Source organism: Macrotis lagotis, chromosome X (genome assembly GCF_037893015.1).
Source record: "Macrotis lagotis isolate mMagLag1 chromosome X, bilby.v1.9.chrom.fasta, whole genome shotgun sequence".
In the NCBI taxonomy this organism is placed as follows: domain Eukaryota; kingdom Metazoa; phylum Chordata; class Mammalia; order Peramelemorphia; family Peramelidae; genus Macrotis; species Macrotis lagotis.
In genome coordinates, this window is record NC_133666.1 from 534,046,093 (window position 1) to 534,067,492 (window position 21,400).

Here is a 21,400-nt window from a genome sequence, read left to right on the forward strand (position 1 = left end):
ATGTTGTCTCCCTGATTACACTATACACTGAATGAGAGAGAGAGAGAGAGAGAGAGAGAGAGAGAGAATAATTATAATGAAGAATCAGGTAAGCAATAATTTTTTCATTTTCATTCCAGATCATTCTTTTTTATTCAACTCTGATGTGATTTCAAATAAAATCTCTTTTTTATCTATTCAGCCTAACACATTCAAGTTTACTCCCCATAAAAATAAAAGAACATTTTGGGGGGCAGCTAGGTGGTGCAGTGAATAGAGCAGTGACACTGGAATCAGGAGGGCCTGAGTTCAAATCCAGCCTCAGACACTTAATACTTAGTTATGTGACCTTGGGCAAGTCACTTAACCTCCCCCCCAAAAAGACCATTCTGGTAAATGCTATTTTCAACCTACCTATGAGGTCAGTTGGCCCAGTTCCCAAGTTTTCTCCTCTGATTGTAACCTTTGTCCATGAGATGCCTTCATTTGGAGAGATGCCTGTTACAAGTGGGGGTTGTCGTGATCGAGACATGCTATAAAGAAACTAGTGATGAAGTTATGGATAGTGACCTGTTAAATAGAAAGAAAATTAAGATCAATTCAATGTACTATGAATGGAAGAAAACATTCAACAAAATTATGGCTATCTGACATTCAGAAGATAATGGAAAAAGTGTTCTTAGGTGTTGTCTAATGATCAAATAGTTAAAATTTTTTACATGTTCATCTTTTTCAAAGCACTTCCACTAGATACTGATTGAGTCACACATTTTATTTAAAACAAGTGCCCTATACTCAAATAATTTTCATTCCAATGGTAAAGGGAATATAAATAACATATATCACTACAGCAAAAACTGTCACAGATCATTTATGAGTTGTGTTGTTTTTCTCAACTTTCAATATGGCATCCAATTGCATCATTCAACTGAAACCTCCTTCTTCAAAGTTTCTAGTGAACTCATAATTGCCCACTATTTGTCTCTTTTCTCATTGTTCTTAATCTCTCTTCAGCTTACGACACTTTTGACAACAGTCTTGGACACTTTCTCTTTAGGTTTTTGTGACACTGTTCTAGAACAGTTGGTTCTTTGTCTGAGGGTTTCTTTTCATCTCCCTTAGAGCCTCTGATAAATTAATCAATCAACAAATACTTTCTTAGCTCTTAAGATATTCTAGGCCCTGTGCTAAGGTTGGGATTACAAAGAAAAACAAAAACAGTCCCAGGTCTGAAGGAGTTTTCATTTTTAATGAAGATATTATGCAAAGAAATGGCTACATATTCAATTAAATTCAATAAACATATAGTAAGTGCCTACCAAATGCCAGGCACAGTGTTAAATACTTGGGATACAAGTAAGAAAATCTAAAAATTCCTCTTCTCAAGAAACAATCTAAACGGGGAAGACAGCATACAAAAGGAAACCAAAAAAAAAAAAAAAAAGGGGGATAGGAAGGGTGCTATGTTATGCAGACTGAAAACCAAACAGAGGAGCTGATAGAAAATCGAGTTAGTTCAACTGAAGGCTTTGGAAGGAGTTTACTGCTCTACTTGCCAGCCCTCCAACCAGAGGGGAGATACAATATATACACAGAAGAGAACCTAAGAAGGGGAAGTTCTAGCTACTGGAGGGACCAAGAAAGAACAACCAGTTGGTGGGCAAACCATGGATAAAGAATAAAAGGAGATTAAGAAGTAGTAGTCAGAGATAGAACGAAAGTTAAGAAAAAAGAAGTATCAAAGAAATACAGAGAGGGATTTGCAGAAAGAGTGAGAGGAGACCATTTATATAATTATTCCAACAAAGACCAAGGAGTAACAACAAACCCAAGAAGTAATATAGAAATTCAAGGAAAAAACAGTGAATCATTTCTGAAACATTTTTTTTAGATTTTTTTCAAAGCAATGGGGTTAAGTGGCTTGCCCAAGGCCACACAGCTAGGTAATTATTAAGTGTCTGAGGTCAGATTTGAACCCAGGTACTCCTGACTCCAAGGCTGGTGCTCTATCCACTGTACCACCTAGCTGCCCCATTTCTGAAACATTTAAGAATTCTGATCAATTCTATGATTATCATAATTCTAGAGAACAATGATTAAGAATACCATCAGCTTCTTGACAGAGCTAATAAATTCAAAGTACAGAATGAGAACACATGCTTTTTGGAAAGGGTCGAAATAGAAATGTTTTTCTTGACTATAAGTATTTGCATAGGAAGGTTTTCTTTTTCTTTTTCCAATGGAGATTGAAGAGAGAAGGGAGGGAGGGGTAAATAATAAGGTTGCTAAAAGAAGAGGGTCACTGAAGCATTAAAAATCATATATATATATATATATATATATGTATATACATATATGCACACACACATACACACACACAAAAAAACATAAGTCAGCAGGAAACAAAACAGCCTTAAAAGTTATTGTTAAATTTAAAATATATTTAAATGGAAATACAAGCTGTATGTGAGTTACTTGCAGTTTCATTGCACAATCCTTTTTATGTTCTAATTTGTTCATGAAAATGCTAGTTTTATTTAAATTCATAATAACAAAGATAAAAATATGTTTTAAAGAAAAGTATGAAATGATTTGGTTAAGTTTAAAGATCTTAAATCCATCAATCTGAAGATACTATATATATGTATCCATATCTATATCTATGTTATGAAAGTTTACATGGGAAAAGAAATGTGAATCAAAGTTAAAAGACACACTGAACTTTAATGTTTAAATTAAGTATTAAAGGAATGAAACAAAGAGAAAAGTTCACCAAAAGGAAATAATGAACAATGAAGGTGTTTTATTAGGAATGATACAGAATCAGTGTATTTTGACTAAGCCTTGGGACAAATCAAATCATTTTAAAAATGGGACTTCTTGTTAACTATGTCTGTTCAAATGTGTTTTATATGTTGTCCAATATATTTTATTTTAGTTGTTGTTATAAGTATTTCTTAGAAAGAATATTAAGTTATAAATGAGAAAGAATTCAGTAAAACAAATAAACATAAAAAGCTTGGGAACATGGTCAAGACTGAATCACTAGAATCAGAGTTTTTACAATAACTTTGATAGACACAGAAATTTTGTTTATTGCATAAAAGATATAGTAAGACTCAGGAAAGATAGCCATTAATGGGGAGACTAGAAAATTAACCTGCCTCTTTGTTCAATGCATATAGACCAATTCTTGACAAAGGAGAGAAAATATATAATTCAACTAAGGAAGGGAATTATGCCCTACTTAAATAATATGATCACACTGAGTAGTAATTTAATTATCTTTTTGCCAATATTAAGCAGTGACTTATCCTGCACATCATAAATCAGTTAATCATCTGTCTTTAACAGAATTATTTTCAGAACTTCATAACTAAATTAAATCAAATAAATAAAAAGTGTTGTTTTTTTAAAGGAAACACAATAGAATTATCAAAAAACAAACAAACCAAGATCCTTCGAGTACAAACCATCAACACTGAAATTTTTTAAATATTCACATTACTTATTGAATAGTCTACAAAAGTAGAGTAATGCATATAAAAGGTCCCAATACAATATGGGTCACCAAAAAAAAATCTCACCAAAACATTTCATCATCACCTTTCATTAGTCATAAATGTTAGTATTAAAAGGGAATTGATAAATCAACTAGTCTAATCCCATCATTTTACAGAGAAGGAAATCAAAATCCAAGAGAGGTCAATTGCCTTGAGTTCAGAGTTCTTCCTACCCTATATATTTCCCTCCAGTCAAATCCTTCAGGGTGCTGAAAAGACCACATGCTCAGTACTAACTTGTTTTTAATTACAGGGATTCTGGTTCCTACCACTATCTATGCCATCAAAAGCAATTCTGAAATGCCTCTAGTCTAAAAAAAGGGCAGAAGAAATTCCATGTTCTTCCCAAATACTCTTATTAGGAATAATGTAAAGGGTTCAGGGAAATCACAAACTAAATTAGGCTATCTCTACCTCAAAGTCAAAAATAAATGTAAAATAAAAACTGTAGGTGAGGGGGAAGGTTCTCTGGATCACTGCAACCAGTCAAGAATCAGTTCTAGATTTCTGGCTATATTTACAACTCCAGAGTTCAGATTATTCTAGGAATACAAACCAAGGGTACTAGAAGACCTAAAACAGACCAGTGTGTCTCAAGTACAGGAGCATACTAAAGAGCTGAGCCTCAATAACATTGATAGATGTTATAAAGGGAGTATACCAGCTGACATAAACTATAAAAATTTATAAGGAGTTTTTCTTTCAAACACAAAATATATTCATATAGCAAGGATATTAGAACAAGAAAAAGAGCTTCAGGGCTTTGAGTACATTAGCTTTAAAAAAAGATTTAGAAGCCATGCATAAGAATCCATTAGGATTGAGGAGGCATGATCTTTTTTTCAAACAAATTAGTGTAGAGACATCAATCAATCAATAATATATCAACATTTATTAAGCATCTACTACATGTCAGATCCTGTGCTAAGTACAGAGGAGGTCAAAGACAGTCCTTATATTCAAGGAGTTTATGATTTAATGAAGGAGACAACAGGCCAACAAATATAAAAAAAAAACTAGGAAGGAAGGCTTCCAATAAAAGTTGAGACTTTAGTTAGGATTTAATAACTGTTAGGGAGGGCAGTAGGCTGAGAGGAGATATGGTGTTTCAAGCACTGGGGTAGCCAGGGAGAATGCTAAAAAGCAAGGAAGGATTGTCCCATTCATGGAAAAACCAGAAGGACAGTGCTACTGAATCCTCTCCCATTCTTGAAAATTTGATTTCTGAACTAATTAAAGACTTTATATTTTTTCCTAATAAATAGCACCTTTTTAGCTTAAGTCCAATGTTTTACCATGTTAGTGTTTTACCATATTTTACCAAGACTTTTGAGTACTCTCTAGCTCTCCCAGTTTTGTGTCATCTGCAAATTTGATGAGTATGTTAACTATGCCCGTACCCAAATCAGTGATAAAAACATTAAACTGCATAAGATTGATGAAGATAAAAACATTGGGAAAAAATATTAACATGCTCACCTGGCACATCCCATTGTTATCTAGATAAATAGTTCCACTGGGCCACTGAAATACAAAAGCCATAGCTTCTTTCCCAAACTCAAAAGACCTTTCCCTAACCATTCTCCTTTTCCTACCTTTTCCCAGCAGGTATACCATGCCCTGCTACCATATATAAACCTTGCCTTTACTGATGGATGCTATCATCAGTCCAGCTGTCTTTGCAACTCTTCCCTAATCTCTCTCCCTTATACTGTTCTCCCTCTTTATACTACTTATGTTGGCTGATGCTGTAGTTCATGCTGCTCCTGCTATCTCACAGACATGCAGTTCATCCCCTCAGAGGATCAGTTATTCCCAGTTGCCATTACTCCTACCTCCTCCTTTAGCTTCTGCTAACCACAGAAATATTTAAATAGACCTTTTTATACGTCTGGTGCACTTAGCTGGTGCTTTTGTGAATCATCACATTTGAGCCTAAAACTAGATCACCACAAAATATTCTTAATATTTTTTTTAAATGTCTATATTTTTAAACTTCATTTGGTTTCCTGACTAGTTTTCCTAATTGGGTGACCTGGTTCTGACTCCAATATGACCTGCTTCTCAGGTGAGTCATTTCTTGTTTTGTTTGTAAGCCATCACTTTTTCTAAGGTACCCTTTTTTTGCCCTGCAGAATATCACCTTTTCTTAACCATTAGGGAGATGGTTTTGATGCTGTATCCCAGAGACTCTGGGGGCACACTTTGAGGTTCATGGTTTCAAGAAACTTGCTCTGTCCTACAGTTTGAAGTTCCCACTTACAGTCAAGCCTGAGCTGTACAGAGGCTATGGTAGGAGGACTTGACCTCTTGTGTCTATACCATAGGCATATGTTTCTGCTTCTAAGGTTTATAATTGCTGTGGCTGTAACATCATAAGTCAATTTAAAACATGGTCTATAAGACCTTGAGAAAAGGAAAAGCTTAAATTCTTTTTGCCTGGTCCTCTCGATTGTATAGGCTTAGGAGACTGTTGTGATTTTGCTGTTTAATAGTCTTTGTGATGTTTTGGCTATTATTGTTTTTCCAGCTCCTTCTCTTCCTTCCCTCCCCAAAGAGCAATGCCTTCTTCCTCCCTTCCTTCTCTTACCAGGTTAAATTCTGTTCTATACTTGCATTCTCCCTCTTCTTGCCACAGGGGATGGCTGACTGCAGGTACTCTCTTCTTCTCTTTGATTCTGGTTTGTGAGTACAGAAGAAAATTCCATCCCCTCCACCTTTCTTGTACTTTTTTTCTCCTAAGCTCAAGATTTGAGTCTCATAAATTGAAAAAAAATTTTTTTTAATTAATTGGTTTTGAAAGGTACTTTTTGTGATATGTGCTTTGAAAATTGGTAATTTTGCTACTTTTTAAGTTGTTGGGTCTAACAATATGTACTAAAATCATAAAAGAAAAGAAAATATGGGGTACCCCGACAGATCAGGGCATATTGTCAGTATTAGTATAAGAAAAATGGTCTTAAATTATGACCCCTACTGGGTTATGCTGATCTATAGTAATTGGCTTAGTCTCAAAGAAACAGATTTTTAAAAAGGCAATCCTTGTCTGAATGCATATTAAATCATACTATTTTCACTATATTTTTCTGTATTTTTTTTCCCTTTGTTATGTTTCTTCTTTTACAACATGACTAATATGGAAATAGGTTTCACATGCTTTAACATATATAACATCTAGGTAATTATTAAGTGTCTGAGGCTAGATTTGAACTCAGGTACTCCTGACTCCAACATTTTTAATTTTTGTCAAAAAAATTTATCAAAAAAAAATTTTTTTCAGTATATATATATATATATATATATATATATATATATATATATATATATAAATCATATTATTTCCCTTAGGTTTGACATTATTGATATGGTCAATTATGTTGATTATTTCCATAAAATTGAGTCAATCCTGCATTCTTTTATAAATTCTTCTTGATCACAGTATATCATTCTAGTGCTAATTTGCTGTAACTACTAATATTTTATTTAAATTTTTTGCATCCATATTTTTGGAAAATTAGTCTATAATATTCTTTCTCTGTTTTGACTTTTTTTCTAATTTAGGTATCAGCTCCATGTTGATGCCATAGAAGGAATTTGACTGAACTCCTTTTTCACCTATCTTTTCAAATAGTTTATTGGAATAAATTGGAATAAATTGTTCTTTGAGTGTTTGTTAGAATTCACTTGTGAATCCACCTGACCCTGGAAATTTTTTTTTCTTACAGAGTTCACTGATGACTTGTTTCTTTGTCCAGGATGGGATTATTTAAGTAATTTAGTTCCTCTTCTTTTAACCTGGGCAGTTTATATTTTTTGTAAATATTCATCCATTTCACTTAGATTGTCACATTTATTGGTAAACAGTTGGGCAAAATAGCTCTGTAATTATTACTTTAATTTCCTCCTCATTGGTGGTGTAATCACCTTTTTTCTTTTTTGATACTGATGATTTATCAAATGGTTGTTTGTTTTTTGTTAATTTTTTAATCAAATCAGTCAAACGTGTTTTTGTTTGTTTTTCATAAAGCCAACACTTATTTATTAGTTCATCAATTTTCTTTTGATTTTATTAATTTCTCTTAATTTTCAGGATTTCTAATTGGGTATTTAATTGGAAATTTTTCATTTGTTCATTCTCTAGCTTTTTTAGTTGCATGCACAATTCATTGATCACTTCTTTCTCTATTTTATTCATAGAAGCATTTAGAGATAAACTGTCTCTAGTAACTGTTTTGGCTGTATCCTACGAATTTTGATATGTTTTCTCCCTATTGTCATTGTCTTGGATGAAATTTTCATTATTTATCTCTCCATGGCCCTTTATTGCACATGATTTTTATTATGTCATGACCTGAAAAGGATGTATTTAATATTTTTACCTTTCTGCATTTGTTTGAGGTTTTTAATGTACTAAGATATGGTCAGTTTTTGTGTAGGTGTCATGTATCACTAAAAAAAGGCATATTCCTTTCAATTTTCTCCAAAGGTCTATCATGTTTAACTTGTCTAACATTCTATTCACCTACTTTTTTTCTTGTTTATTTTATGGTTAGATTTATTTGCATTCTCCCTCCTGAGGGAGGTTGTTGACCCCACTAGTATAATTTTGCTATCTATGTCTTCCTGTAGCTCACTTAAAAATTTAGATATCATACCACTTGGTGCATATATGTTAAATATTGAAATTACTTCACTATCTCTGGTACTTTTTTTTTTTTTTTAGTTTTTGCAAGGCAATGGGGTTAAGTGGCTTGCCCAAGGCTACACAGCTAGGTAATTATTAAGTGTCTGAGACCAGATTTGAACTCAGGTACTCCTGACTCCAGAGTCAGTGCTATATCCACTGCACCACCTAGCCACCCCTGGTACTTTTTAAGAAGATTTAGTTTCCATCCTTATTCCTTTTATTGAAATCTATTTTTGTACTTGTTTTGTCTGATATAAGGATTCACATTCGCCATTTTGATGTCTATTAAATTTCATGTTGCCTCTCCTCTGTACTTTTTTCTATTTCCTTTCATTTTATCTCTCTTCACCAGTATTTTGCCTCCTTCAAACTGTACCCCCTTATTTCAAGCACTCTCCCTTTTCATCCCTCTTTTGCTTTTCCCTCCCTTCTATCAGTCCCTCTTTCTCCCCCTCCTCCTTTCTCTTCCTAATACTTGAAGGGTAAGATAAATGAATTTCTAAACCCAACTGAGTGTATGAGTAAGATTCAAGCAGCTCTCACTCCCTCTCTTCTTTCCTTCTACCCAATAGATCTTTTGTGCCTCTTCACATGATGTAATTTACCCCATTCTGCCTCCCCCTTCCTTGTTATACTCCTTCCCTTTTTTAAAGTCTTAATTTTTAAAAAAATCATTCCATCAAAATCAACTTATGGGAGGGTGCAGTAAAGATGGTGGCAGAAGAGCCTCACTTAGGTGCTGTCCAAAATATTTCAAAAACCGTAAAATTATGGCTAAATTTTCAAGAGACAAAACTCACATAAAGATACAGTGAGGCAATTCTCCAGCCCCAGGTAACCTGGAAGGTAGTAGAAAAACTCCATTCCATGGGATTGGAGTGGTGGCCAGGCCAGAATGAAGGAACTTCAGCCTCCCGGGAACAGCCCCAGGGCATCTGGGAGCAGAAGCAGTTTTCTGACCTGCACCCTAGGGAGCACCAAGCACAACTTGGAAGATCAGCAGGGAGACCTCTGCCAGAGGAAGTGTGAAACCCAGGCCCTCAGGACAGCTGCGGCTCCTCAGCGTGCTTGCAGCACTCAGCGTGGCTGCCGCAGCTCAGATCTAAGAAACAGAAGCAGGCCCATGGAGTTGCCCAGCAGGAGCTTCCAGGCAGCTGTGCCCTGAGTGCTCAGCCCATTGAAGGTAAGGGAGTAGAGGGAGATTGCTGAAGTCTGTCCTCTGTCCCTGCAATAGAACTATGGGGCTCTGACCACATTCAGACCCTAGTTACAGTCTAGGCCCCCCTAGAAAGCAGGGACACCCTCCTCCCCCCACAGCCCCTTGGCAGAGCTTGTGATCATTCACAGAGCAGGAGATCCGTCAGAGCTTCACACACTTAAGTACTTGTGGGGGTATCTCAATAATACTCAAAAGCTCAGGAAGTACCACAAAACCAGGCACAGGCTGGGGAAATGAGTAAACAGAAAAAAAAAAAAAGGAAACTGACCACAGACAATTACTTTCGTCCCATGGAAGACCAAAATACTCAATCTGAAGATCAGAAAGTCCAAGTTTATTCATCTGAAGACTACAAGAAATATAGAAGTTGGACTCAGGCGATGACAGAGTTCAAAAAAGATTTTGAAAAATCAATTAAGGGAGATAGAAGAAAAATTGGAAAAAGAAATGAGAGAGATGTAGAAAAAACATGAAAATGAAGTCCAGCAGCTTAGTCAAGGAGATCCAAAAAAATGCTCAACAAAATAACATGTTAAAAAGCAGCTTAGGTCAAATGGATAAAACAGTTCAATAAGTTACTGAGAAGAAGAATACATTGAAAAGCAGAGTTGGTGTGTATAGTAACTCTGTTTGCGGTGGCAAAAATTTGGAAATTAAGTGAATGTCCTTCAATATGTATGTTATGGAACACTATTGTTCTATTACAAACCATGAGGGATGGGAATTCAGGGAAGCCTGGAAAGGTTTGCATGAACTGATGCTGAGCAAGATGAGCAGAACCAGAAAAACATTGTATACCCTAACAGCAACATGGGGGTGATGATCAACCCTGATGGACTTGCTCATCCCTTCAGTCCAAGAAGGAGGGACAATTTTGGGCTGTCTGCAATGGAGAATACCATCTATATCCAGAGAAAGAATTATGGACTTTGAACAAAGACCAAAGACTATTACCATCAAATTAGAAAATAAAAGCGCTGTTATTATGTAATTTTACTATCTCATACTTTATTTTTCTTCCTTAAGGATATGATATCACATTCAGCTGAGATCAATGTATAACATGGAACCAATGTAAAGACTAACAGAATGCCTTCTGTGGGGGGTGGGGGGAAGGAAACAAGAATGGGGGGGAGAATTGTAAAACTCAAAATAAATAAAATCTTTCTTTAAAAAAATAAAAAAGGGGTGGCTAGGTGGCGCAGTGGATAGAGCACCAGCCCTGGAGTCAGGAGTACTTGAGTTCAAATTGCCTTGCAAAAATCTAAAAAAAAAAAAATTATTGGGATATCTGAAGGTTAGGATCAGGAAAAGAGCCTTGACCTCATTTTTTCTTTTTTTTGCAAGGCATTGGGGTTAAGTGGCTTGCCCAAGGCCACACAGCTAGGTAATTATTAAGTGTCTGAGACCAGATTTGAACCCAGGTACTCCTGACTCCGAGGCCGGTGCTTTATCCACTGCGCCACCTAGCCGCCCCTCTTCTTTTTTCTTTCTTGATTTATATAACCTATATCAAAATAATAAGAGAGGGGACATGAAAAGAATAGTTTGCCTGTCAGATCTATGGAAAGGGAAGCAATTTATGACCAAGAAAGAGATGGAGAACATCATTAAAAACAAATTAGATAATTTTGATTACATTAAAAAACTTTTATACAAATAAAACCACTGTAAACAAGATTAAAAGAAGTGTAGTAAATTGGGAAATAATTTTTGCAACTAGTATTTCTGACAAAGGACTCATTTCTAAAATACTTAGAGAACTGAGTGAAATTTATAAAAAAAAAACCAAGCCATTCCTCAGTTGACAAATGATCAATGGATATGCTGAGGCAATTTACAGCTGAGGAAAACAAAGCTATTCATAGTTATATGAAAAACTGTTCTAAATTATTACTGATTAGAGAAATGCAAATTAAAGCATCTCTGAGGTACCATATCACACTTATCAGATTGGCTAATATGTCCAGAAAGGACAATGTTCATTGTTGGAAGGGATGTGGAGCTATGAACTGATCCAACCTTTCTGGAGAGCAATTTAGAATTATGCCCAAAAGGCAATAAAAAATGTGCATACCCTTTGATCCAGCAATATCACTACAGGGTCTATACCCTCAAGAGATTGTGAAAAAGGGTAAACATTGCTTGTACAAAAATATTCATAGCGGCCCTGTTTGTGGTAGCAAAGAATTGGAAATTGAATGAATGTCTATCAACTGGGGAATGGCTGAACAAAGTGTGGTATATGTACATTATGGAACACTATTGTTCTATCAGAAACCAGGAGAGATGGGAATTCAGAGAAGCCTGGAAAGACTTGCATGAACTGATGCTGAGTGAGATGAACAGAACCAAAAGAACACTGTACACCACATGGGAGAGATGATTAATCTTAATGGATTTCCTCATTCCATCAATGCAATAATGAGGGACATTTTACAGTACCTGCAACAGAGAATACCATCTGTGCATCCAGAGAAAGAACTGTGGAGTTTAAACAAAGATAAAAGTCTATTACTTCAATTTTTTTTAAAAAAATGTCTTACATACTACAGAATTTTGCTATCTCTAATATTTTATTTTCTCCTCAAGGATATGATTTTTCTCTCAACACATTTAATTTCAATCAATGTATAGCATGGAAACAATATAAAGATTATCAGACTGCCTTCTATTGGGGGGGAGGGGGAAAGGAGGTTGGGAGAAAAATTGTAAAATTCAAAACCTTACAGGGGCAGCTAGGTGGTGCAGTGGATAGAGCACCAGCCCTGGAGTCGGGAGTACCTGAGTTCAAATCCAGCCTCAATAACTTAATAATTACCTACTATGTGACCTTGGGCAAGTCACAACCTCATTGCCTTGCAAAAACTTAAAAAAAAACACCTTACAAAAAAGGATAGGTAGAAAGTATTATTGTATATAATTGGAAAACAAAATATTAACAAATAAGAAAACAGTCAGAGCCTCTCATAAGGGTTTAGAAGTAAATGAGGAAACAGAAAAAAAAATCCGTACATAGAAAATTACTTTGGTCCTATGGAGTATCAAAATACACAATCAGAAGATGACAAAGTCAAAGCTTCTGTATCCAAAGCCTCCAAAAAAAAATTATGAATTGGTCTCAGGCTATGGAAGAGCTCAAAAAAGATTTTGAAAATCAATTAAAGGAGACAGAGGAAAAATTGGGAAGAGAGTAATGCAGGAATATTCATGTTAGCAGCTTGGTGAAGGAGATACAAAAAAATACCAAAGAAAATAACATGTTAAAAACCACTTTAGGTCAAATGTGAAAAGAAGACCAAAAGGACAATGAGAAGAATGCCTTAAAAAGCAGAATTAGCCATAAGGAAAAGGAAATAGGAAAGCTCTCTGAAGAAAATAACTCCTTCAAATATAGAATGGAGTGAAGGAAAGCTGATAATTTTGTGAGAAAACAAGAAACAATAAAACAAAATCAAAAGCATGAAAGACTAGAAGTAAATGTGAAATACCTCTTTGGAAAAACAGCTCACCTGGAAAACAGAACCAAGAGAGATAATTTTAAAATTATTGGGCTACCTGAAAATCATGACCAGGAAAAGAGCCTAGATTTCAACTTTCAAGAAATAATCCAGCAATGCCCTGATATCTTAGAAATAGAGTAGAAAAGAAATTGAGAGAATCCACTATTCACATCCTAAAAGAGATACCAAAATAAAAACTCCTGAGAATATTAAAGTCAAATTCCAGAACTCCCAAATCAAAGAGAAAATACTACAAGCAGCTAGAAAGAAACAATTCAAATATTGTGGCCTAGTCAGGATTACACAGGATTTAGCAGTGTCTACATTAAGGGCTTGTAACTCCAGAAGGCAAAAGAGTTTGAATTACAACTGATTATCAACTGAACATCCTTTTACAGGGAAAAAGATGACTTTCAATGAAACAGGGGACTTTCAAACTTGTCTTGTTGAAATGACTAGAACTGAAGAGAAAATTTGATCTTCAAATACAGGACTCAGGTGAAGCATAAAGAGTGTTGGATGGGAAGGGTAAATTATGAGGATTTAATGATGCTGAACTGTGTGTATATTCTTGCATGAGAACCTTCTCATTTATTAGAGGAGCATATATAGACAAGGTGTAGGAGGGACCTGAATATTAAGGTATAATATATTATAAAGAGGGAGTCAATGGGTGGGAAAAGTTATGTACTGGGAGAAAAGGAAAGAAGAAGTAGAAAGGGCTAAGATATTTCACGTAAAAGGGGCAATAAAACATTTTTGCAATAGAGTGGAAGGGGGGGGAAGGTGAGGGAGAATGAATAAGCCTTCATTTTCATTGGAAGTGGCTCAGAGAAGAAATAACATACACTCAAAAGGATATAGAAATCTATCTTAGAGGAAAAAGGAGAGGAAAGGGATGGGAGAAAGGGGACTGGGGAAAGGAAGCGGGGGGGAGCTATAGGTGATAAAGAGAGGGAACATTGTGGGAGAGAGTAGTCAGATACAACAAACTTTTGAAGAGGGACATGGTGAAAGGAGAGAAAAAATAGAATGGGAGTGGGGAGGAATACAATGGCAAGAAATATAGTTAGCAGTAGCAACTAAAGAAAAAATACTGAAACTTTTTTAATGGACTTAAAAGAATTCAACTCATTCTAGAGAAAGAGCCAATGCTATCTGAACACACACTGAAGTACATTTTGCTTTCTCTCACTTTATTTTTCTTGAGATTTCTATATCACTTTTTTTAGGGGGAGGAGGAGGTTATGTTTACTTTTACAACAAGATTATTGTAGCATTGTGAAAATAAATCATGAAAAAAAGATAAATATAAACTCCCTTGTTGAATATTTAAATTCTTCCATAATATGGTTCCAGCATAGCTGTCCAGGCTTCTACTATATTATTTCCCTTCTTGAACTTTATATTTCAGTCAAGCCAACTTATGAATTTATTTAATATGCAACATTCTACTTCCCATCTCCATGGTTTTTCCCAAGGTTGCCCTGACTTACCCGCCTCCCCCTTGTGAAATGTCTTTAGTCAGTACGGCTGCCTCTTTGATTGCACAGGCTCCCTTCAAAGCCAAACTCAAGTGCCACATCCTAGAAGGAGGCTTATCCTGGTCCCACCAGTCTATAATAAAATTATTTTTAATTTTCCTTGTATATACTTTCTATCCTTCCTATTTACTTATGAGTGTGTATGTTGTTTCACTTTTAAAAGGGGGCTCTCCTTTTTTGTCTTTGTATCCCAGGGCCCAATATGCTCATAGTTGGTGCTTAATGATTGATTTTTATTCTTGTTATCTCCCAACATCTAGCACAATACCTAGTACATCACAGACTTTTAATAAAGGTCTGCTGATTTTAAGAGAAAGTTGTTTAGTTAGTAGTTGTCCTTTGTACTCAAAGGAGACCATGATATCAAGTGAATGTGAATGAAGGTATAACATGCATAATATTTTGATTATAGTGAGGGGAATTTTGTGCAAAGAGTTTCTTCAAATATAAAATGAAGGAACTGAACTTGCATGGTCTTTTTCAGTTTTATGATTCTATGAGCTTAACATGGAGTCAAAGGGTGACTCATTTTTTAATTCAACTTTAACTCAAAAAAGTAATGTGTTGTAGGATTTCAGGAACTGGCACTCCCTAGTTCTTTCCACGATAAGATGAATGAAAATAATAAAAATTATGAGCCTCCCAACATGCTTGTATTCTTTTAACAGATTTTTATACTTATTACAAAATATTTTTAATACCTCACTAGAGAAGGATCTAAAAGCTTTAAGGCACTGTATTTACATTTCAAATTTTAGGTGGTCTGCTATTTATTCTTCATTAACAACAACTGGCTTTGTAGAGCAACTGAATGACTTATACAGACTACAAAATTATCCTTACAATTCTAGAAATCAAGCAATATTCCACATAATACTATTTTAAAATAGATATGCTTGGAAAATGATTAACATAAATGTAATGCTATTCAAGCATAAAGGGTTCAAACAAAAGCACATCATGTGACAGTGTTGAGGAATTTCATAATAGTCTATTTAGCTTCATGAAGTATAACAAATTATAAGAACATAACACAGTACATTTGGAGAACTACTTTCTGATGCTGTATTATAATCATAAAACCCCCAATAATTATTTTGTATCATAGTTTAAATTTAGTCATTCATTTTTCTAGTAAAACCATGAAACTTTTCATTTCCCAATCTCTCTCTCTCTCTCTCTCTCTCTCTCTCTTCCTCCCTCCTGTGGCTTAAAATTCTCATGTGTGTTTGCAGACCAAAGGAAAAACTGGAAGAGATATTTAAAACAGCCATATTATATTATTTCTGTGTTTGAGCACTGAGAAAACTTAGGAAATTTTAGAATTCTATAAGTCTTTTGATCATTCAAAAGATATATTAGTGCAGTTGACATCAATGTTTGCAAAACACTAATAAATGCTAGAATTTAAAAATTTTTTTCAGAGTAACTTTAAATTGGCTTATTTTTTAGAAAAATTATTTCTTGAAACACAAATCCCATCCTTAGTTTAAAGGGGTATTATAAAAATTTTTTAATTTAACTCATGTTTGTGCTTGAGACAGTCCATTCAGCACTCTGAGGAGAGATGGGAGATACCCAGAGATAATGATAGAGTATAATAATTTTAAAAGACTCAAAAAACAATATTTTATAGCTAATTGATCTAATGAATATTCAGCAATTAAAGTATAATTTACCAGTCAGTTAAATGATTTTTTTTCCTGTCCATACATGCAGTTTCATTTATATAGAGAAACAGAAATCCAGATGAAGTAATTTTTTTGACCAAAGAAGATCAACTATTTGGCAACTTAAAGACTTTGAAATTTGTCTGGAGCACTAGCTTATATCAGGACTTCAACCTAAGTCTTCCTGACTCCCAAATCATCTCTTTATCCATTATGTTATGCTACCTTTCAAATAAAATAGCACATGCAAATAATTTTGTATCAGTCAATAATGCTTGAATACATAGCACTGAAGACTTCAAATCACTGATATAGTCCAACTCTCATTTTACACAAGAGGAAAACTGAGATCCAGAAAGGCCAAATGATTTATCAGGTCACACCAGTTAATTCAATATTTATTAAGAGGCTACCATATGGGGGCAGTTAGGTGGTGTAGTGAATAGAACACCAGCCCTGGAGTCAGGAGGACTTGAGTGCAAATCCAACTTCAAACACTTAATAATTACCTAGCTGTGTAACCTTGGGCAAGTCACTTAATCCCATTGCCTTGAAAAAAATTTTTTAAAAAATAGGCTACCATATACCAGGAACCTTCCTTAAGAATATAAAGGCAAAAATGAACATTGCTTCTATCTTCAAGAAGCTTACATTCCATTGTTGATCACATGAAAAATTTTGTCAATTAAGTTCATCAGTTTTCATGAAAAATGATTTCATTTTCATGATACCATGTCAGAAGATAAACCATAAGTACCAGAGCTAAAACTCTTACTCTGATACTTTGTACTAATTCAAAATATAATATACAATGAAATTGAAAAACACTGAAATTGAACTTACTAATACCATTAAGTCAAATGTGAATTTATTATTGATAAAAATTACTATTATAGAAATTCATTGCAGATTAAATTTGCAAAGTTAAGAATTTCAGCATGTGAGTTATAAAAAAATTATTATAATTCCATTTAACTTTAGCAGAGCAAAAATTAGGAAAATCTAAAATGAGGATAATGTGATTGTTATTAATGATTATTTGCATTATTTTATAATTGACAAGTAGAAAACTATGGGGAACATGATTCGTTCACAAAAGCACTACACACATAATATCAATGAATATGAACTCAATATTTCCCTTTAAAAGAATCTTTTAAAGTATCTTTAAAAGAATCAAATGTATTCAATTGAATCTGAAAAGTAATCATGAGCTATTTCAAATTTTGTTTGATAGTAGATAAGTTCTCTAAGATTTTTAAGACATCAACACGTGTTTCAAACACATATACATGATTTTTTTCAACAACAATTTTAAAAAATCTTTTCAAGGGGCGGCTAGGTGGCACAGTGGATAGAGCACTGGCCCTGGAGTCAGGAGTACCTGAGTTCAAATCTGGCCTCAGACACTTAATAATTACCTAGCTATGTGGCCTTGGGCAAACCACTTAACCCCTTTGCCTTGCAAAAAACTAAAAAAAAACCAAACAAAACTATCACTTTTTTTGTAAATGATAAGGTAGTTTACCTAGAAAACCCTAAATAATCAATTAAAAAAACTAGTCTAAACAAGAACTTTCACAGAGTTGATAGATAAAATAAACCCACACAAATCACCAGCATTTCTATATATTAGCAACAAGAGGTAGAAAGTAGAAGTTTATTTAAAATAACTGCAGACAATATAAAATACTTGTGAGTCTCCCTGCCAAGAGACAGAAAGGAAACATATGAATACAATTACAAAACACCCCATGCAAATTAAGACTGATTTAAGCAACTAGAGAAATATTAATTGCTCATGGGTAGATCAAGTCAACATAATAAAAATGACACTACTCCCTAAATTAATTTACTTATTCAATATCATACCAATCAAACTACCAAAGAATTACTTTATAGTGTTAGGAAAAATAATAAAATTCTTCAAGGGAATCAATGAAAATGTGTGAAGAAAGGGGGTCCAACAGTACCAGATAACTAACTACATTTGAAAGTGATAATCATTACAACAATTTGGTACTGGATAAGAAATAGAACAGCTGATCAATGGAACTGATCAAATATATAATATATAGATGCAAATGAGTACAATAATCTGGGATTTAACAACCCTAAAGATTCCAGCTACTAAATCAAATAGTCACTATTTAACAAAAACTGCTGGGGAAACCGGAAGTCTGGCAGAAACTAGGCACAGACTAACATCTCAGATAATCTCTACATACCAAGATTAGCTCAAAATAGGTACATGACTTAGACATAAAAGGGTGTTAACGTAAGTATAGTAGAGGTGTAAGGAAGAAATTATCAATCAGATCCATGGATAGAGGAGGAGTTCATAACCAATGGAGATAGAGAAGTTCACAAGAAGAAAAATAAATAATTTTGATTACATAAAATTAAAAAATATTTCCACAAACAAAACCAATGCTGCCAATATAAAAAGAAAAACAGGAAACTGGGGAGGAGGAAAAATTTAGAGTGAGTTTCTCTGATAAAAGCTTCATTTTCTAATTATTCAGAGAATTGAGCCACATTTACAAAAATTAGAGCTGTTCCTCAATTGAGAGTCAAAAGATATGGAGTGGCTAGGTGGCACAGCGGATAGAGCACTGGCCCTGGAGTCAGGAGTACCTGAGTTCAAATCTGACCTGAGGCACTTAATAATTACCTAGCTGTGTGGCCTTGGGCAAGCCACTTAACCCCATTGCCTAGCAAAAAAACCTAAAAAAAAAGTCAAAGGATGTGAACAGTCAGAAGAAGAAATCAAAACTATCAATGGCTATATTGAAAAATGCTCTAAATCACTAAGAGAGAAATACAAATTAAAACAACTCTTAAGTACTACTCCTTCACACCCATCAGATTGGCTAAGATATAAAAGAAAAGAAAAATGATAAATGTTGGAGGGGATACAGGAAAATATATATACCAATGCAGTGTTGGTAGCGTTGTGAACTGGTCCAACCATTCTGGAGAACAATCTGGCATTATGTCCAGAGGCTTATAAAACTGAGTATACCCTTTGATCCAGCAATACCTCTAGTAGGTCTATACCTCAAGAAGATCAAAAATGAAAAGAACTCATATGCAATATTTATAAGTAGCTTTTCGTGTGTATGTGACAGCAAAGAAATAGTATATGAATATGATGGAATTATGTTGTCAGATGTCACTGGCCAACATACTCTTCATTTATGGCTCTAATCATGACAGTACTCACTTCTTGTAATTATGCTACCTAACAATATTTTATCTCGGTATTTTCAATTCTGTGAGTTTTATCCTGTCAACTTGTAATATTAGGAAAATAAGTCTTGTTCTCAATCCTGACTACCCTCAACTACTGTAAAAGGTGGCTAATACTATCAATTTCCATAATCATTCAATTTTTGCAAGTCTATTGATGTTCTCAAAAATGGTGCTAACTATAATGATAATTTATTGTTCACATAAGGGATAAATCCTTAATTAGGGGTCAAAGAGATGAAATTATGTTAGCATTACCATAATTTACCTACAAATCTCAAAAGTTCTAATTTCTTAACAATGTGTTTTCTTTGTTTCTTAAAGTTACTACAGAGATCATTCTTGGGAAATTTCAAAAAATTCACACACAATTTTCATTTCCTTAAAAACAAAGCAAAAATTTTTAAACCTATGATAAAAACAAAACAAAAATTTTAAATCCTATATTTAAAAGTCAGATGGTTATAGTGCTCTGGATATAATAAGCTAGATAGGGTGTGAAATGCAAAGACAAACGTGTTTTCTTGCTTTGGACCACCCCCCAAAAGGCATGTTAATAACCAAGATACATTTCAAAACACTATGACTTCTGTATTAGAAGAGTATTTATCAGGAGCACTCAGCTTTTTTGCACAAAATGATTAGTAAACCAATATCCTATAAAACAAAGCATTCTTCTTTCTAATATTCAACACAAAATTTTAAAAATTATTCAATGTAGACAAATTTTAAGAGCTTCAACTAAAGAAATGGCTGCAAATAGATATTCTGACTAATTATCACAAAAGTTTGATGGTAACAATAAAATACCTAATTAAGTACCAGATCAAAGTGCTATAAAGGCAGAATGCTGGCCTTAGAATAAGAAGACCCAAGTTCAAATCCAATTTCAAACTTACTAACAAATTCTCAAGTTTTTCTGAACCTAAATTTCTTTTCAGAAATGGGAGAATTCACTCTTTCCCTTGTACAGTATAATCTAAAGTTTGTGTATTAAGCTATTAAAGCTTAAGTAAGCATAAAGCTTTAAAAACATTTTAACTTCAAAATGCACTAGAAATTTTAGTTATTTTTTGCATTTCTTATTCCCTGAATCTTGGCTCTCTCTCTTTCTTACTGTGGGATGTAGTACAACTTACTGAACATCTATTAGACTCAGTTTCTTCATATGTAAAATAGGATTAATAATATCTTCATTACTTTGTCTTTCAGGGATGTTATAGAGATTGAGGGACATGATACATATAATGCATTCTATAAATCTGAGGGATCAAACACAGCTTGCAAAATAGAAAAACCAGATCAAAATGTTTAATAAAATAAATTCAATACAGCAGAGATCATAGTAATTTGTAGTCTTCTCAGTCAATATATGATCTACTATTATTTGAGTTTAACACCATTGCTGGGAGAATAATTTAATTTTGAGTTCCTATTTCATCTGTCCATTATATTACAAGTTTACATACAGCAGAATGGAAAGAGCATTGAACTTGGAGCCAGAAATTTAGGGTTCAAATCTGTTCTCTGCCATTGGCCATTTCCAAAATCCTAAATGGGTCACTTGTATCTCTAGAAATGTTTCTTTATCTGTTGGAATTAATGAGGGGTCTGTGGTGAACTAGACAGGAAGATGTCTGTGATTTCTTACAAAGCTAAACTGATTCTCTGAAAATGGAGATAATACTTGTATTACATATGTTTGTTTTCAAATTCTCTAGTATTTCAGTATTATTTGAACAGATATTTGTCTATCATTTTCTCAAATAACATCTCTAAAACAAGCAATGTGATCATGGACATCACTTAACATGAACCTGTTTCCTCAACTGTAAAAAGGCAATATATCTCTAACATAGTACTTTCCCAAGAATTATTGTGAGAGCAAATAAGATAACAGATGAAAAGTACTTTGCAAACTTTTAAGAACTATATGCTAGGGGCAGCTAGGTGGTGCAGCGGATAGGGGACTGGCCCTGGAAT

General features: G+C 34.1%; 1 protein-coding gene across 3 annotated transcripts in view; it reads right to left on the reverse strand.

The window, feature by feature from the left end:
• EXOC2 (exocyst complex component 2) overlaps positions 1 to 21,400 on the reverse strand; it is a 234,013-nt gene that overhangs the window by 203,523 nt on the left and 9,090 nt on the right. For all 3 annotated transcript variants that reach the window (XM_074199429.1, XM_074199428.1, XM_074199430.1), the window contains exon 2: positions 394 to 549. In XM_074199429.1, coding sequence (XP_074055530.1) covers positions 394 to 511 — 118 coding nt within the window. In that variant the 5' untranslated portion in view covers positions 512 to 549. The remainder of the gene's footprint in view (positions 1 to 393; positions 550 to 21,400) is intronic.